The sequence below is a fragment of the Primulina tabacum genome, chromosome 6, assembly GCF_025594145.1.
Source record: "Primulina tabacum isolate GXHZ01 chromosome 6, ASM2559414v2, whole genome shotgun sequence".
NCBI lineage: Eukaryota > Viridiplantae > Streptophyta > Magnoliopsida > Lamiales > Gesneriaceae > Primulina > Primulina tabacum.
Window position 1 is genome coordinate 41774950 of NC_134555.1, and position 20815 is coordinate 41795764.

The 20815-nt window shown below is 30.6% G+C and overlaps 1 protein-coding gene across 4 annotated transcripts; it reads left to right on the plus strand.

Moving 5' to 3' along the window:
• The first annotated feature begins 7862 nt into the window (after positions 1 to 7862).
• On the plus strand, positions 7863 to 12873 carry LOC142549648 (branched-chain amino acid aminotransferase 2, chloroplastic-like). 4 transcript variants are annotated; one of them, XM_075658704.1, is made up of 11 exons: positions 7863 to 7977; positions 8058 to 8226; positions 8393 to 8475; positions 8594 to 8771; positions 8878 to 9054; positions 9149 to 9280; positions 10746 to 10844; positions 11199 to 11315; positions 11896 to 11991; positions 12081 to 12193; positions 12449 to 12873. In XM_075658704.1, exons 2-11 carry the CDS (start codon positions 8077 to 8079, stop codon positions 12561 to 12563), a joined length of 1260 nt encoding a protein of 419 aa, XP_075514819.1. In that variant the 5' UTR covers positions 7863 to 7977; positions 8058 to 8076; the 3' UTR covers positions 12564 to 12873. The 4 variants fall into 4 exon arrangements, 3 of the variants coding, with proteins under 3 accessions (XP_075514819.1, XP_075514820.1, XP_075514818.1); XR_012821235.1 differs by lacking the exon at positions 7863 to 7977 and having other exon boundaries at positions 7986 to 8226; positions 12449 to 12659; positions 12701 to 12873; XM_075658705.1 differs by lacking the exon at positions 7863 to 7977 and having other exon boundaries at positions 7985 to 8226; positions 8399 to 8475.
• Positions 12874 to 20815: the final 7942 nt, after the last annotated feature.

The window sequence follows — 20815 nt, forward strand, 5'->3', positions numbered from 1 at the left end:
TTCTTAATCTTAACAAGTCAAGTAATTTGAAATATATCATATTGCATCCGAGCACAACCAAAATTTAATCTGATTAACTATTATTATATCAATAATATTAATATTTTTCCAAGTAGTATGAAGTCATATTATTATGTATGCATGCATCTATGTATGTGTATATATATTCAAAGAATTCGATTTTTTTTTATTTTTATGAATGTTTAAAAAAACTTCTTGATTAAGTAAAGATAAGATAAAAGAAAGAGATAAATCTTGCATGACCGACTATTTTAAAAATTATATAATCAATTAAACATTTAATTATTTCATAAATCTAAAATTTATGTTCAATAAACAAAATGAAAAAAGCTATAATTTGGTCTTACGTGTTTATTTAGTCATTTATATTGTCAAATATTTACGTGATATAAATACATATCTATACATTGCAATTTTAGTCATTTTTCCGATATAATACTGATGCATCAAATATGCATCACTGATGATTATGGTGTTACATTAGTACTCATAATGAAAAATACTAAAATTATCAACAATCAAAAAATATAATGTTAAGACCAAAATTCGACAATAATAAAAATTTTAAATAAGAGTTTACACGTTATCAAAAGTACGATTTTATGACGAAAAATATTAAGTTTACTATAGATTCCTTGGTTCCCAAGATTTCACTAGGACCAGACTAGTTAGAGCTGCGTCAGACTAAGATTGATAAAGTTTTCATATAATTTGTATAAGATTTAAAATATATCATATTTTAGTAGACGAGATTTTTATTAACAACTTGATAAGCGTTGAAGGCCTCCCCACATAAAATTGAGCAACTGATAATTTAAATTCAAAATTAAAACCCCTATATAATATAATATAATATAATATAATATACTAAATAACTAAAAATTGATTTATGAGAAGTAAAATATTTTTTTATACATATAAATATTTTTTTAAAAATAATTATATAAATTCATTTTTTTAATAATATAAATTCCTTTATTGGATCTGCTGTGAGATGGTGATAATTGGTGAAAGATTTAATCTTTGGTGGAAACATGTTTCACCTAGTACCCCACTATTGCGTATGTGATTCATTAATGCGAGTGGAAGACACATGAGTTGGAATAATTATGTCCTCCAAAAAAAAAATTACTTGCACTTTATGTGATATCGTTATTCAAATTAGTTGAAAATAAAAGTTTAAATGTTATATAATGATTTATAATAGAATCTTATAACAAATTGAATTAATTTTTCCGTATATTAAGTAATTATTATAGGGCTTCATTGTGCATCAAGAGGCAAAAGTGCTACCTCATGACACCGGCGATCGCCTCCCGCTCTCTTCGACCTCGAGCCACACATGCCTACCAGCTTTCGTTTGGTTTGTCCCTGAACCACACCATACTAAGAGAGGTCGTCTCATATACCAAATGTAATGTCTCAGATTCGACGACAGTCCTCACTGTACCAAGATGAGTCTTTCCAACGTACTTATATGCTCACTCACTCACACCTTAAGAAACTTTACAGGGGTCACCCATCCCAAAATTGTCCAAGTCAAGCACACTTAACTTTGGAGTTCTTATGTGATGAGCTCATGAAAAGAAGATGCATATTCTTGATATGAGTAGTATCTATGTCTATTAAACACTCATCAACTGCACAACAATTTTGGAATTCCTCTCCTTCCAGTGTTAGATCGGTTAATTCATGTTTCTTTCGCCTAGAAGCCTGTCAGAATCTGCTAATTGTCCGCGCAACCTTATGGTACTTGCGATCACCTCTCGTCCTCTTCTGTCCCGGACCTCATAACTTACATTAATTATTTTCGTAAAATGATAATGAATACAAAATAATTTCAATATGAACCTATTATGTAGTCGTACAGGGATAGTCCTGGGCATGACACTTTATCCAGATGATTAGAAATTAATACACATCCATGATCTAATAAACAATCCTTAATCTAATCAAGTCTCAAATCCCATCCAATCAATCAAACAATTAAAATTTAAAAAACAATTTAGTTATTAGATTGCATTAACAATATAAACATTTGTCGTTTGTGTGAGCAAAAGTTTTGTAATCGGGCAATTTTAATAGTTGAACCAAGATTTTGATGTATAACTATCATTTTTTAAATATTGTCTTATTGCATATTACTATGTGTATATATAACTCATGTATTTAAACATTATCCTGCACTTAAGATTACATGTATATTTTAAAATAAAAGGTCATGGAAAAAAATTAAATAAGGTAAAAAAAATAAAAATAAAAAAAATTGAAAAGAAACTATATGTTCGAGGTCCTCACACATTATTTAGTTTTTACGATATATGATATAATTGAACACGAGAACTTCATTATTTTTAAATATTTTTGTCTATACTTACAAGTTATAATATAAAGTGTGAAAATATTACACTATTTTCGTGTCACGATGTCAAAGTTTTAAAATACGAAATGCTCTTATTTTATTTAATATTAGATATTGAAGAAGGTTTTATTATCGAATATTTATTAACACAAAAAAATATCGGTTTTATCCAAATTTAAATAACAATATCACATTTCATTCAAAAATTTATATCAAACACCACAAAATTTTATTATAAAAAATCCAAAAAAAAAAAATAGCATGTCACAGTTTTTAATTGAATATTATAGTTTCTCAATTTTCTACACAAAATTTATCTAACAGGCGACGAAAAATATGTATCGCGTCTCCAATAATACTAATAGGTCTGTATAATCGATTATTCATATACTTTAAACAATTCTTAAGGAAAAGATATATACATGTATATTAATATACAAAAACTCTTGTGAGACGGTCTCATGTGTCAATTTTGTGAGATAAATATTAATTTATAACTCACAAGTGAAAAAAAATCACTTTTATATGTCAAATATATTGTTTATTATTGTAAATATAGACAAAATTAATATTTATCACAAATAAAAATATGTGAGATCGTCTCATAAAAAATATATTCATATTAATAATAGACAAATGTAGTTAGATAAAGCAATAATATGTAATAAGATCACGATTAGACAGAGGGGTCCTACAAATGATTTGGTTTGATAGGAAATTTGATTCCGTTTGAGGATATTTTATATTTATATTATTATTCAGCTTATTCAGCAGGGAATGATGGGATGGCTGCCTTAATTTCTTGGTAGATAAGGTTTCGTGTTGTCCCGTTGTTATTTACTGTCTTTCCGCCCGCCAAGCCCGACCATTGTAGTTAGCGGTGTGTTTGGTGTAATTATCCAACTTCTTGGATTTTGCTATGTTTAGAAACCTTAATCAAGATCATAATCAAACAAGGGTTGGTCGGGGGAGTGTGCGGTCTGAGCTGGATACACTTAGATGAAAAATTGACACGACACTGTGTAATTAATCATAACCTAATGTTCTTTACATATTTATTTTGTTGAGCTTTAGAGGTTTGGATCGATGGAAAATTGTTTAGTTAACGAAATTTGATGAACATATACCTAATTTATAAGAGTAAAATTGCTTTACTTGTTGTTGAGGTCTTGTACAGTCTAAAATATTATAATTGTATCGTTATCACAAGATATATACAAACGATAAATGCTAGATCTTAGAATGTATCGTGAATAAATTAGTTAGGGAAATATGATCTCACAAAATTTTATACAGCCTGAATGAAAATTTGGCATTCAAATCGTACTAATTCAAGCCATCAATAATATTAATTAAAAAAAAAATCAAAATCACAGAAAATAACAAAAAAATTACATCCTAAAATTACTCTATAGAAAAATACAGTATTGTGCCACGCTTCAAAAATAGTGATACACGTTTTAGTCGTAAATACTATCTATTCTTTGTTAATTATTGTTAGGGCACTAAAAAACGAATATGCATTTGTCGAGTGTGTACCGTGGACATGTGTACACGCACTTTAATACGTGCTACAATGATTGAAGCCTTACAGCTCCCATTAACCATAATATTTCGTGCGAAATTCATCTCTTGTCCCCCTTTCAAGGCACAACCCTTGTCCAATTTGTAAATTCCTTCAAACAGTTGCTAAATAATAATAAATGCTTTGAACTAATCGATCGGTAAATTCAAATTTAGATCAATTATCCTATAAAATTCAAATTTTTAAAAAATAACTTAAAAAAAGACATGATTAATCTCACACATATTTTTTTAAAATTTAAATTTGACCATTATCATCAACTCAATTCTCCCATAACCCGAGATATATAAAGGAAATCATTCGGTGGTGATTCATGTTAATTAAAAGAGAGTAGGTCTCTTGTGAGACAGTCTCACGAATCTTTATCTGTGACACGAGTCAACTTCACCGATATTCACAATAAAAAGTACTACTCTTAGCATAAAAAGTAATACTTTTTCATGGATGACCCAAATAAGAGATTCGTATCACAAAATACGACCCGTGAGACCGTCTCACACAAGTTTTTGCCATTAGAGGATGATATCGCATGTTCGATTAATGAAGTTTAGCGACTTAAATTGTTTTCTTGATCAAACATTTTTCGTGAGGATGAGGACATGTTCTTGCACAACATGGACTGGGAATATGAATCGTTTGATTATTAGATAAGGACAATATATGTAGTTTGGAATTATTATATCCTAAAGACGTAAAAGGGGCAGATCATATGCACCGACTTTTCTTAAAGTAAAGCCCACTCGTTTATCTTGTAATGAAATGGTGTCATTCATTATTTCTTTCCAATACTTTATCTTGGACTGCACTTTCATGTGTATTCATCATTTTTCTTTTGATAAATATATCATGGCCATCCCTGTATATCCAATTCCATTTTAGGTCACTATTCCTATATATATATTTTTTTTTTGAAAAAAATACTTCGTGTTTAATATATATTATCTAACCTAAAAAAATGATATATGTGAATATCACTCAGGACGATATTTGAGTTGTTGTATGATTTAAAAATATTATATTCTCCAGATTGGTTATGCCCTATTGCAAGATTTCACATGTTATTACGAGTATCATTAAATTTTGTGAGTCTCGTGTAATTTACAATATATCTTATCGCATAGCTTGAAAATTTTGAAGTACAGATGGTTAAGAGAAGACAGATGTTCTTCTAATCATAGACGCAATTAATCAGTTATATTCGTAACCTAGATTGAATCCCTTCTACATTTACACGTTAAAGAAAAACAGAAATCCATGGCAATAATTTCATTATCTTATCGTGTAAAAAGCCGATAACAATATTCTTCAATATTATCCATTCCTTAGTGGATTCTGTTCATTTCTTCCTTCATTCGTGTGATCATACACCAGAAACCTCAGTTCCAGCACAAAAATTCCATTTTAACTTGGGAAAAAGCTGTGACTTTGATTTTCCATATCGTTGGAATGATTTTATGCCTTTGATCTTTTTCTTTTTGTTCAAAGCATGACCATGCACGTATCTTCTTTAATGGCTTTCCCTTTGCTTGATTCATTTGTATTGGAAAAATATATTTGTCGAGCACTTTTTTTTGTCACCTTTTGAATTGCGTTATAACTTTTTCACTTGTCGTTGGATTAAAAGCCAAAATATTAAGTGCGACATACTTTATGTGTGATACATATTCTCAACTTACACTCATTGGAATATCGACTTATTCGAATATTATATAAAACTCTCAGGAATTTTATATAACCGATGTGAGACAACTAACACATCTTCTCATGTCCAGGAATGAACATTTGGACCATGAAATTTACAAATGACTCAATTATGAGCAGAACGGGTGACCACAGACCAATACATAACGGTGGAACATTGTGGACAAAATTTTTAAAGAGTAAATATGTGCAGTTTAGAGAGACAAATGAAAAAAAATTCAAAATATTTGTAATGTTAAATATAATCTTTTGTGGAACCTTGTGGACAAAGTCGTCCAACTCGATCGCCATCTTTTGGAACATTTTTTGTAGAAAAAGATGGGGAAGAATATATAATTGTAGATTTGTAGTCAACTTGGAAAATTAAGGAAATAAATAATTAAATGGAGTCAATAATTGGCTTAAGAATTTATTCCACATTAGTCGTAGGGCTGCCATTATCTTTCCACGCTTGCGTCTTTCAATTTTCTTGTTTCTTTTCCTAGTATTTGTTTCTTCTTTTCCACACACACACACACACACACACACAAGTGTAATATTTCGGCATAATTTCTTTTGTAATTTAAAATAAAATATATACACTGAATTTGTCGATGAAAATTTAAATTTCACCAAATGTACAAAATTGATGGTTCGATTTTATTTTTTGTGAAAACAAATTATTCCAACTGCTCAAACGCACATAAGGCACTATAAATTTTAGATAATTAAAAAAAATTATAGTTATAAAGAAATATTAAAACATGGATAATAAAGACATAAGTTACAAAACTATTTCTCATTTTGTTTTTTTTGCCATTTTTTTAATTTGTTATTTGAGCCGGGAAATTGTGCTATTTGATTCACATTCCCAAAAGTATTATGGGCCGGTTTTGGGTTGGGTATCATGGACTAAATTTGATATTCCACAATGAAAAAAAGTGTTGCCCATTCCACAATTCATTTAACTAAACCATGTATATTTTCTTATTTACACAAATAAAAAAAAGTAACTATGAGGGGGCGTTTGGTTGATAGGATTTAGGTAGGTTTATTTTTTTTTAAACCTAACTAATCACTCGTTTGGTACGTTTTTTATTTAACCAGGTCAATCCCTCCTATGAATGATTAGATTATATTAGGTATAAACATTCCACGAAACAAATGGTTTTTGCTCGATTACGGCTTCTCGTTTAAATTAGAAGGGCTTAATCCATGTTACATTGAAATAAACATTCCATCACAAAATATTACAAGAATAATGTACAATTTATGTATAAAAAATATATAAATTTAGAGATTATTTGTTTCCATGTAAGATAGATAAATCCATTTTTTGGTATGGGCCATATGTTAAAATCAACATTTTATTGGATCGCGATTCGGAATTGTTTAATATATCTTCTTCAATTTAATTACATAGTAAAACCAATAAGAATTTCAGGTATGCCAAGAAACAAAAAATAACGTTGAAATGTTATTTAAATATGATAATTTTTGTTATTTTTTGGTACACCTTTAATTAAATCTTTAGACTACGTCTAAATTTTTTTTAAAAAAAATTATTAAAGTGGAAAAATATGTTAGTTACAGAAAAGTTACAATTTTAATAAATCTGGTTTCTTATGGTATGTTTTTTTTATTAAGTATAACAACCATAACAAAATCAAAAAATAAAATAATAACGATAATGTATTTTTGAAAAGAGAAAATGAGGTAGTTGTTGGAAGTAATTAATTTTATAAAATTAATGTGTTTCTTAATTGTAATAATCAAATAATCAATCGACAGTCGACACTAAGAAATTAGTATGCAATAAACTTATTTAATATCTGAGACATGACAAAAATAAGTCATAGATAATATTAGATGAACGTGAAAAAATAATTTAATACTTGATTATGTAAAATATATTAGACAAATTAATAAGTTTAAATAGTTTATTATTTTAAATCTTTAAACGAATTTTTATTAAAAAAATATCAGTTAAATCAGTTAGCCGATTATCTAAAATAAAATATCGAAACGACCCGTTTTGGCCAATATTTTTTGAAACTTGATTTGTTAATTCAATTTACCAAATCAATGGTCGCCCCTAGCTATGCTCAAAACTCAATACATTTATTTGATAGTTTCTAAATGGCAATTAAGCCTCGAGATTTTATGTATGAATATCCCTTTTTCATTTTTATTTTATTACACACAAAATGTGTGAAAAATACCATTAAACGTAGCTACTATTGGCGTTGATGGTCGATCAAACTGCCAAAAGAAGAATTCCAACGAGACGTCAAACCACTGGGCATAACCTACGGCCGTACACAGCACGGTAATTTCACTGCCAGTGTTTATAATTTTGTGGTGTTTTTTCATTGGATTCATTCTTACGGAAAAACAACTAATTTACAGAGCAAAATAATAGAGAAAAATGGAGAGCGGCGTTGTGTTTGCCGGCCGGCACCCAAATCTGCCGACCCACCACCATCACCACCTTCTGCCTGGTCCATTGCGCAGCGCTATCCAAATCCTTCCGCCTGCTTTCACCGAGAAAAGGCTCTTTTCGCCGCAACCACTCCAGGTATGTGCTATGCTGTTCTTGAATCACATGAAATGTCGTTTATTGGGTTATACCTCTATCCCCTTTTCTTCCCTCTTTCTTATTTTTCCTATGCTCTTGTGGGTTTCGTGATTTGTTCTTTTCCTGTATGAATTTTGGAAGTGTTTGATGAATGTTTTTTGTGCAGTTACAGAAGCAATCGCATTTTTCTTCTTTCAGTAAATTCAATAACAACAATGTTAATAGTCTTCAAGTGGCCTCGCCTTCGAGGTACTATTTTTCATAAATCGAGTTTTTTTTAATTTTTATCGGGCGATGATCTGTGGTCAACTGGGTTGCCTTTTGTTTTTCTGTGATTGGGCTTTGTTTTGATGTTTGATTTTTGCAGCAACATAACAGTAGAATTAGCCGACGTTGATTGGGACAACTTAGGTTTTGGGTTTAGACCCACCGATTATATGTACATGATGAAGTGTTCCCAAGGGGAAAGCTTTATGAAAGGTGAATTACAGAGATTTGGAAACATTGAGTTAAGCCCATCTTCTGGAGTTTTGAACTATGGCCAAGTTAGTTTCCCCGTTTTTCTTTTCCATTTTTTTTAAACAAAAGTTTGATTCTTGATAATGATGTTGGTTAGTTCTGCATAACTACTCATTCAAAAGAAATTTGCAGGGATTGTTTGAAGGTTTAAAAGCTTATCGGAAACATGATGGTAAAATTTTGCTCTTTCGTCCCGAAGAGAACGCTCTACGACTCATAACTGGAGCTGAGCGAATGTGCATGCCTTGTCCAGCTGTAGAGCAATTTATGGAAGCTGTAGAAGCTACTGTATTAGCTAATGAAAGATGGGTATTGTCATATTTCTACCTGTAACTTTCGATCTTATTATTTTCCAGCATTGGTTTGAATCAATAATTTTTTCTTGATTCATTCTCTGTTTCAGATCCCCCCAACAGGTAAAGGTTCTTTATATATAAGACCGTTGCTTATGGGGAGTGGAGCTGTACTAGGTCTGGCACCAGCTCCTGAATACACCTTTCTGATTTACGTTTCCCCAGTGGGCAACTATTTCAAGGTACACAATGTTTTCTTTGAAGTCTCTGCTGCAACGTTAATATGTGCCACTTAAATCATTAGCTTCATGAAATGCTGTATTGGTGTTTAAGTATTTATCATTGTATATCATCTACCTGAATCTGCGATTATGCCGTTCTTCATTTATGGCTTTGGTCTCTTTAAGGATTATGCATTCTCGTTTAAGTCCCAATCAGCATTTTGCTGTGGAAAGAATTTTGTTTAACATGAACGGTAATAATTGTGTGTATCAGATATAAATGTTGTCTTATATGTCATAACACCTTATGAAAACCTGTAGCAAAATAATAAAACATAAAATAATTAACTTAATTAAAATAATTGAAAAATAATTATGCACAAGTATAAATACTTGCACAATGACCCATACAAAATAATCACTAGAATACATAAATGTCAGTTTACAAACCCATACTAGTGATTTTTTAAAAAACTAATTCAACAAGTTGAGAAAAAACAAATTGCATCCTAAAGCAAATAACCAGATTTAAAACGAAACCAAGGAATGCAAATCGATCTGTCAAAAATTGGAGCAACAAAACGAAATCTTCAATCAACACTTTCATAAGTGTTGTTTTTAGATGTCCCCAACACTCAACGGTAACACATTATAAACAACTACGATCGCCTTTTGAATCGATCACTCTTCTTATGTGAGGCACTCTTTTTTTTATTCTATCATCTTGTGCCGCAATCCTTCACAGGTATGTATTGAGAGGTGTTGTAACCTTGATAGAATTCCTTAATTTCCTACAAAATATGGAAATAAATCTTTTAGAAGGTAATCGATTGTTTTTAACATAAGATAACAACACTTTTAATTAATCAGGAGTCTTAGAAAGGCAAAATTCATAAGTAAAATCTTATCAATTAAAAAAAGATAATTACTAAGAAATTTATGTCATGCAAGGCAAGCCACACGCTTCCTCTTAATCTACTATTTTTTGTCTTTCTGGACAAAATAAGCATAAACGTCTTCATTTAGCTCCCTTGAATTTGAAAAACATATCTCCTCCTGAATTTGATCGTGTTAGTTTAAATATTGTTAGTAGTGTTGACAACATGGGAACATAAACATTTAAAAGCAGAGCATATCATTAAGACGACTAAAAAGATGAAGGACAATAAAAGAGCCTAAACTAAACAAACTCAGGCTAAACAGGCTTAGAGGAAACATAAAGCAAACACTGTTTTCTTGTATCTCTTAGGCATATATTTTCTTGTATTTTTGTCGGAGATAATTTGTAATAGAATCTCTTTCTGTCTGTTTTCCTACCTACAAGAATTTGACTGTAATGTTTTTGTGCTTTTAAGAACATTATATTTGCTGGGTTAGTATGTAGATGTATTTAGTTTTATAACATTTATCTTTAGTTATCGGCTTTATCAATTTTACGATGTACAATGATGCTATTTTTCCTTTTATTTTCTACATCTAATTCCAGGAAGGTTTGGCACCAATCCATTTGATAGTCGAGACTGAAATGCATCGGGCAACCCCTGGTGGTACTGGAGCTGTGAAGACTATTGGAAATTATGCTGGTGTAAGTGACTTTTGTGATGATTATGGTTACATACCATCTCATTGTGCTGCTTCTCATTTCTCATGCCTTCTGCATTTGCTTGCATAAATATTCTCTTCCATTTCTGGCTTTATGATCGAATGAAATGATTTTGCTCTTCTTTTCGCATGTACATTAAATATTTTGAAAAATATTTTCTGTTTGATATTTCTCTGAAAATTGTCCTTAATGACTAGTTTCTTGGCTTGGCATCGTGCCTCTTGATAACTCTCAGAACTCTTTGTTTATGGTACGATGTTTGTTTTTTACATGAATGTTCTTTGTGTTTGACATTGAAACCTGAGAGCTATATTTTTTGATACATCTTATTGGTAGGTCCTAAAGGCACAGAGTGCTGCAAAAGCAAAAGGCTTCTCTGATGTTCTGTATTTGGATAGTACTTACCAGAAATACTTGGAAGAGGTGTCATCCTGTAATGTATTTGTTGTTAAGGTAAAGTATCTTCTAAATTAGTATTGGCCATTAAATGTAGTGTTCAAACAATTTGCAAATAACTTGATTTTGGTGATCAAGTACTTTCAGATACAGAATACATTTTTATCACTTTAGAAGGTTTTGATACTGTTGCTTATAAGTGCAATGGGATAGAAAAGTTCTTCCTTTAAAAATGTTTTTCTATTATTTTTTTAAAAAATTGATGTTTGGATTGAGAAACTCTCTTAAAAATGTGTATAAAAAATGTCAAAATTCAGATGCCAGGAAATGTGGCTTATCACCTTTTGTGCTATGCTTCAACTTCTATGTGAAAAATAAACAAAATTCTCTTTTATTAACACATCCACACATTAAAACCATTTAAAAAACTGATTTCAATAAATGCTTTTATTAATTTATAACATCTGTATTTTACTGACTTTGAACCAATTTTATGGCTTTTAGTTTATCTTACAAATTTTCTATTCATCCTTGGATAAGCTTTGTACTAGTGTTTAATACTTTACAATTTCATATGAAAAGTGCCAGTGTTTAAGTCTTTACAATTTCATCTGAAATCGAATTACCATATTTTCAGGGTAATGTGATCTCAACTCCAGCAATAAAAGGGACCATCCTACCAGGCATCACTCGGAAGAGCATAATAGATGTTGCTCGGAGTTTAGGATTTGAGGTACTTGTTTTGAACACTCAGCAGATTGATTGATTTTTCAGCAGACTTCTCTGTTGCCAGCTAATAGTTTTGTTCCTCATGATATGTAGGTTGAGGAACGTTTGGTGGCAGTTGACGAATTACTTGATGCTGATGAAGTTTTCTGCACTGGAACTGCTGTTGTGGTTTCACCTGTGGGCAGTATAACGTACTTTGATAAACGGTAATTTCTGGATTATAGATTTTTAGTTACTTCATGACGAAAAATTGTGAGAACGGACCCAAGGAAATCTAAATGGATAATATTCTATTGGTCTCACATTAGATGGGCTCCTCTCGGCTTTTTAATGTATACATCCCATTTTCCGGTTTGCCTGTTCTGTGAAACCCAACTTATAATGTCAGCAATTACATTTGAGTTTTTAAGTTCTTATATTATAGTATTCTAAATAAAGTATGGTTGTTTTACGATGTTCAGGGTGAGTTATGAAAGTGACGGGGTCGGTCGTGTGTCGCAGCAACTCTATTCCACTCTTACCAGCCTACAAATGGGACTCACAGAGGATAAAGTGGGTTGGATTACTCAACTCTAGTAGGCACAGATTCTTGTTTTTGTGTTTCAGTCTGTCACGAGTTTGGATCTTCTGTGCTGGTTTAGTACCCTTTTTTCTTCTTGGCTTTTCCGATGTTAGCATTGTGCTGTGAAATTTGTTTCTATCTCACGTTATACTAGTCACCGTCTCTGTTTGTATACCATGGCTCGTCTTTTCCTGTAATTGGACGACTATTTGAGACAATATCTCTGTTAGGCCACGCTCTTGTCTTATCTTGAGTCGAATTCGACAATAATCGAAGTTAAACATAATTATGTTATTAATAATTTTCAAATTATTATCTCGTTAACCCATATTATTGGTCCTTTAGCATTCCGTCCGATTCAAGTTTTGATATTTGTTATATTTTCCCACACAAAAATTGAAAACTTTAAGAAATGATCAACGTGGTTGTCAAGCAAGATTTTTAAATAAAATTGAATTCATTTCTACACCGAGTCACCGACTATTTATTTAGAGATTGGATCTATTTTTACTATTTTAATTTGGCAAACCAATTTTGAATGAGAATTGAATACTTAAATGAGTGAAAAATTTTAAAAATGCAAAAATGATTTATGGAACAGTGAAAAAGAAATAATCTGGTCTTTTTTTCCCTCCAAAAACTAACTATCCATATTTTCATTCCATCGGGGAAGATTATTTATTTTTTGAATAAAATAATGTCGACCAAATTTATTCTTTCAAATTTTTTAATAATATTTTAGTCCCTTTGTCAATATTATTTTATGTTCAGTTCCTATTTCCAAAAATCCTTTACATATTTACTCCCTAAATGCTCAAAGTGTAAAACAACCCTTCTATCCCCCATTATATTTCATAAATCAAAAGTCAGTTATGCGATATTAAACAAATATAAAAATAATAAATCAAATAACAAGTCAAACCGTAAGAAAATATTTAAATAAATATTATCATAATTTCGATCCCAATCATGGCCTTTTCTCCTTTGTGTCCAAAGCTTTAAGAATATGTATTAAGAGTAGGTCTCTTTGTGAGACGATCTCACGAATCTTTATCTATAAGACGAGTCAACCATATCGATATTCACAATAAAAAGTAATACTCTTAGCATAAAAAATAATATTTTTTCATGAATGACCCAAATAAGATATCTGTCTATATTAAAATAAAAAAACAAAAGGGTATAAAAAGAATTCAATTTATATGAACCTAGATGTAGGCCAGTTCGTTTTTTAGTCCCTAAGTTCCTAGAAACCCACAGAACCAATCCCTCTCTTTAAAAGAAAATTACAAAATGAGGAAATCGTAGTGTAAATTGATTTTTTTTTTTTTGCTTTTTTTTAATACTCAAATTTTTCCGTAGTTCAAATTTTTTTAATTTTATTCTTTTTTTTTCTGGGTTGTTGTTTTGATTTCGGATATGTCAAATGTCACGCCAGTAATATCAGATACCATGTGAGCAGTATTCGTCGTACTGTTATCAACATTCATTTCTATGCCGTCACTTGAAAAAAAAGAACTAAAAATAAAGAAAAAGAGTCAACTTGTTGGATGAAGATCGAATTTTAATTAATTAAATAACCAAAATCCAAAATAAACCGATCGATTATTTTAGAATGAACACATATTATAAATCAAACCAACAAGTCAAAATATACAAGTGGCCATTGAAATAACGGAATCCCTTTCAGAAAATCGAAATTACAACGAGATAGAAAACTTCAACGCGCCAATTTCGGGACAGTACAATATCATAATTTGATCCAAGGTGGAGCATTGATTGCGAATAAAATCCAGGTGCATAAGCAGAGAGAAGAGTATTATGATTTATGACTTAAATCGATGCTAGTTGCATCCAATTCTATTATAATATTAGACCATCTCAAGTGCATAGCACTCGTGATATATTTTTTATTTGCAAGCCTCTCGGTCAGACGAAGAGTAACACTTTCTGTAGAAATTTACGAGTAGCAAACAAGATAGCTCCAATAATGTCTCTGCAAACTGGCCCCACCCCAAAATATTCCGAATCTAAACCTTTTAATCGGATATGATTATCAAGAATTTCATTATTTATGATTTTATTGTTAATATGAAGGAGCAGAGGAAAACAAAAAACAAAAGCTAACATCCAACGATAAGTAAGTACTACAAAGTACAAGCAACCAAAAACCAACTAGACGTTCCGGTTGGACCTACATGGTGACCCGGCCCATGAGTGGCCCAGCTTCTGCAATACCCTCTAAACGGTCCAAAATTTTGGAATCCACGAGCCACCAAAAACGTTCTGTGTTGGTTTCTTAAAATACAAGCTCCATACTTTCTTGCAATGAAAATTGCAAAACTAGCTTTATAAATTAGCTCGTTTTGGCTATTTAGTTCCTTGATTTATCAAGTTTAATTTTAATTCAATAAGATTTTTTTTTTACTATGACACCCCAGACACGATATCAATATCCAACATTACGTCGAAATTTTTATGGGTTTCATGTCAGTAATGTTCGACATTATGTCAGCAATTCTATTATTGGATTTTTTAAAATCAAAATTTGACTTCTCATAAATTATTTAATAAATTGAATATATCAATATATATCCCGATCAAGTTATTTGGTTTGTGTATCAATCACACCAAACAGTGTCGTCCAAGAAAGTCATTGCCAACTTAAATGCACTATAACGCTTAGGATCCAAGACATGCCACCTTATTCTATGTGGAGCCCAATCCAGCGTTCATGTTCATTTGCCATATCATAACGAACGCAATTTGTCTCGTTCCTCATCTATACAAATTGGTGTGAGAATAATTAATGAAATCAGTTAAATTTAATTTATTAAAATCCGAACATAATATGTCATTTCCAAACTTATTAAAATTTCGAGTTCGTCCTGAAATAGCAAAACTCATGTGATTAATTGTAATAACAACTAGGTTTTATTATATTTATTTCCATGACAAGGTCAAAATTATTATGATTTTATGCTAAAGTACTCATCAATTGCGACTTGTACTTGAATCTTTCTTTAATAATCTCTTTTTTGAATTGAACACAACTCAGCATCAACTATTCCTATGATTGCTCACCCAATTCAAATCTTTCAATTGTGTCCCAATCGATTATATATATTTATTTAATTTGAGAGGTAGGACGAGTTTATTATAATTGAGGCTTGAACCCGATACCCCGTTTCAAGTCTGAGCATCAATTTTATTTGGCATCATTTCAATTTAATTCCTAATTTTAATGCATTGGAAATCAAATATAAAGTGGTGGGCTATTCATTTTTTTTACTTCACCGATTTAATTATAATACATATTCGTACCTTAAAAATGCATGCCAAACATGGCAAATGTGACATGCACAAATAGAAGGAAAAAAAATCCAAAAGTCATACTGCAAACAAATTAATTTGCTTATACAAGATTTTTATCGTTAAATTAGTCAAATTTTGTACAATAATTGATTGTCAGCAAATTTAGTCCAATTGTTTCTAGAACACATGAATACAGGATTGACATTGCTAATACATGTTTGGTGTAGTGTCATTATCGGCAAAAACAACTAAATATGAAGGAAAAAAAACTAATTTATTATGCTAAGATAAAATTTTGAACCAATTAGAGGGACAAAAAGTATATAGCCCAACTTAAAAGACCAAATTTAAAATTGCCCCGAAATTAACGAACAAAATAAGTGTTAGAATTCATCTAAAAATCTTGTCGAATTCAATCCTTTTAACTAAAGTATGCCTAGTAAATGTGAACAAACACAAAATTATTGGACAAAATATCATTCTACCCTTCAAATCTTTATGCCATATGATACACTAACATGAACTTCTAAATATATATATATATATATATTTACCCATCTTATTTTTCTGAACTTTTGTATTTTTCAAAGCGCCAAGAGAAGAAAAATGCCTGGAGAAATGAAGTGCTATATATTAAAGATTGAGCTGTAACCCGCAGAGGGCTTTGCAATGGCCCCAAGATTTCATACTAGAAAACAAAATGGAGAAAATCAAACCCTCATTTTAAACATAAAGTGAAACTGATTGTCTCTAAAAGGAGTATGAACACCAGAAGAAATTTCACCTTTCCTCCAAGTCAATGCTTGTGGGTTCAGTTTATATGAAATTTTTTACCAACTTTAACTATATACCGGAGTTGAATATTACTGCAATTGGTGGATATATGATATCAATCTTTTATACTGAAAGTGCAGGAAAAGGAATGAAACCCTAATAAATTTTCAACGAGGAAGAGGGAACAGTCAACTGGTATAGCCCCACTCTCCACCAATTTTGATCGGTTTTCTTCGAAAGGGAAGCAAAATATATATATATATATATATATATATATATATATAAACGCCTTTATGCGATAACTTTATAAAACATCATTGGTTATTCATGTGACAATTTCCTCTGTGTGTGGAGTTGTGGGGTCGATGAAGTTTTTATTCTCGATGAAAAAATTTGATCTTGGAAGAAATCTTGTTATGTTATATATATTTATATATATATATATATATTTCATCAAATGTTTTCTTTTTCTTGTAAAAGAAAAAAAAAATGAAGAAGAAGAGAGGGTATGCTTTGCTTTCTTTTGGCTACGTAAATTATATAGAATCAAATAAAATAGAAAGAGGTAAAGAAAGTTGAATTTTGTGAGATGATGACGATAATTTGGTGCATATTCATTTTAGGAGTGATCATCATCCACGTGTCCTTTGTTTGATCTATCTCCCACGATAGTATTTTTCTAATTAAGTTTTGGATGATTGAAGCTAAATATAATTTATTTACATATAAATGACTATCTATGATTTTTGTCACTAACGGAAAAAAGCGAAATTAGTTTCGTAAGTTGATTAAATTGGAGTTTTGATCTTCTAATTGATATTTTTTTACAAAAACTTATGTGAGACGGTATCATATGGCGTATTTTGTGAGACGGATATCTTATTTAGGTCATCCATGAAAAAATAATACTTTTTTATGCTAAGAGTATTACTTTTTATTGTGAATATCGGTAGGGTTGACCCATCTCACAGATAAAGATTCGTGAGATCGTCTTATAAGAGACCTACTCATCTTTTTTAGTACGGTACATTGGTTTTGTTTGCACATATAGCTCGTTTTTCGCTCAAGCTTTCAGTTTTAGCCATATACGATAAATATATATAATGTTACATCAGCAATGTTTGATGACATATCAGTAATGTTCAACGTTATCTCTAATATCATTTCGGCATTCAAACGAAAATCAGAATGAATGTTCCAAAAAACCAATTTGTTGCGGTAAAACCAAATCTTGACCAGTTAGATGATCAAAACTAGGATGGGAAAAAATGTCGAGTTTTCGGTATACCGAGATTACCGTACCGAAAAATATTGAATTTACCAATAATTCGGTATACCGAATATTTCGATACTGTATAGTAACAATACCGAATTTTTCTGTATGATAACGGTATGAAATTTGAAAATTTCGGTATGTATCGGAATACCGAAATATCGAAAAAATATATAATATTTTAAAATAATAAATTTATAAAATTCTAAAAATGTAAAGCCTTTTTGGTATAAAACGGTATATACCGATCGTACCGAAATCTCGGTATAGTGTACAAGTTCCGTATAATCGATATGCTAGTTCTATATATCGAAATTTCGGTACGGTATCGGTATGAAATTTGCTTATCCCGTAATTTTCGATACAATATACGATATATAATTTTCGGTATATTACGTATGATATACCACCCAAACCTTATAAAATCCAACTTTAAGGATCGATTTGATTTCCCCTATTCTAAATGTAATTTTTATCAAAAACTATATTTCTTGGAAAGATTGATTTGGTATATTCTAAATTCCTGTATTACTTTAGTCAACTAACTTTCTAAGTCAATCATGGTTATTGGCACCCTTGGAACAAAACAACGTACATAAGATCCCCATTCAACTCACCTTAAAATAAACCTTTCTATTGGGGTAAGTTTGTTTTATCATTAAATAAGTTCGGATAAGTTGCCCGAAAAAGTTCATCCTTTAATTCATCATCAATAAATATTGAAAAACGACTTTGTTTTTTAAAAAAATGTTATCAATCGATCAATCTTTTCGCTGTTCCACAAAAACCCTATATACAATTAAAAACTCGATTGTCAATGTATCTTCTGGATGAATAACGACAACTATGAAGATAGGAATACGCCTCTGTTGCATAATTGGGTTTGGAAAGATAATTCAGAAGCATTGAAATGACATGTACATTTGCCATTATAACTCACACTACTCCAAGGATTAATCTAAAGATGAACATTTATCGAAATATACAAAATTTATTGATTTTTCAGTGGACGTCGTACATATTATTAAATATTTATGTAATATTGATGTATAGTTTGAAATTTTCCCATTGGGTAGCAACAATTTCATGTTTAATTTATTTATAGTTTTTTACCTTGTTTTCAAAATAGAAATGTGACTCTCTGTCTTTCTTTTTCTTAAAGAAAGACTTCACTTTTTCCTTATATATACCATTACTGTTTGGTATGTGATGCATGCATATACATTAATTTTTGTATGGTAAGTAAGTTTGTAAAAATATTAGAGATTATATTATGATTAAAAATTAAAAGCCCCGGGATAATTTTTTTAATAATATTTTTATACACTATTTTTTGGAAGAGAAGTGATATGTTAAACTTAGATAAGATTGGATAAAAGTGAAATAATTTTGTACAATAACATAATTTTTTCGATGATGTTAATCTATATCTATATATATGTACCATGACAAAAAAGTTACCAGGCATATCCATAATTAATCAAGGTTTCGAATTCTTTCATATGCGATTGTGTGTGTGTGATCAAAGCTTGTGAAAGACGACACCAAACAAAAGGTTCAATTTCCTCATACAACATGAATTTGATATGTGCATTTTGATTTATTTTAAAAACTTGCTTTTAATTAATTAATGCATTTTATCCCAGCTAGTTATATGTCCTACCTTACTGCGGATCCAGAATTGACCGTTGTTAGTAACTAGACTGATTCAATCATTTTCGTCTTTGTTTATTATTTTTGGTCGAGAATCGTAAAAAAAAAAAATTAGAAACTCAGTCATTCAGGTGGACCGATGGTAATTCAAAAGGTTATATGAAATATTTCAGTTAAAACTCAATAAAAGATGTAATTTGCATTTTTTACATTTGGTCCTGTAGTTTGCATCTGGGACCGCCACACATAAGCATTAGCGGACAGGTTGGTGTGACGCTCGGGGCCGAAGAGGAGGGGGGTGATCGTCGGTGTCATGAGGTTGCACAGACATTGAGCGGCTCCTAGCAGGCTCCTAGACGAATGGAATATGGATGAACCGATCTCACGTCGGAATGAGAGAAATTTCAAAACTGTTCAGGTATGAGAGCAGTTGAAGAGTGCTTAAAAGATTTGATATGTACTACTCATATCAATAAGATTCATATTCTATTCAGGAACTCAACACATAAGAACTCCAAAGTTAAACGTGCTTGACTTGGAGCAATTTTAGAATGAGTGACCCCCTGAAAGTTTCCTAGGGTTTGTTGTGAGTAAGAACATAAAATACTCGTTTCAGTACAGTGGAGAACGTCACAATTGGTCTTCGGACAAAAAAAACAAAAAAACATGAAACAAAAAAAAATTATAGGATTAAAAATGCAAATTGACTATTAACATGACCGATAATAGAAATATAGAAATTACAGGACTAAAAATATAATTTTTCCTTTGCAATTTATTTATTTAATTTTTTGTTCCATTTATTTCAAATATATTTGATCTCTAATCGATTCCTCCAACTTTCTAGACCTTTGTCGAAACAATAATTTGGCTTTATTGTTTGGTTTTATTAATAATTTTCAGTAACGGAGACGTGGAGGAACAACGGAGAAATTCGTAAAAAAATCTTGGTCAATTATTTTTTTAAGAAAATAACATATTCAAGTGCATTTCAAATAATACACTTGAGGATATCATTTTCTTAAAAAAATTATAACCAAAGTTAAAAAAAATACAAAGAGGAGCTTCCCTCGTTTATATTTTTAATTAATTTATTATTTCAATTAAATTTTTTTTTATAAAAATATGAATGTCTTTCTAAATATCTATTCGCTGTATAAGATGACAACATTTGTTTCCCAAAAATTTCTCGTCTCGAGAAGTGAAAACCTTGAACTCTCCTATGATCGAGTAATTAATTAATCTAATTTT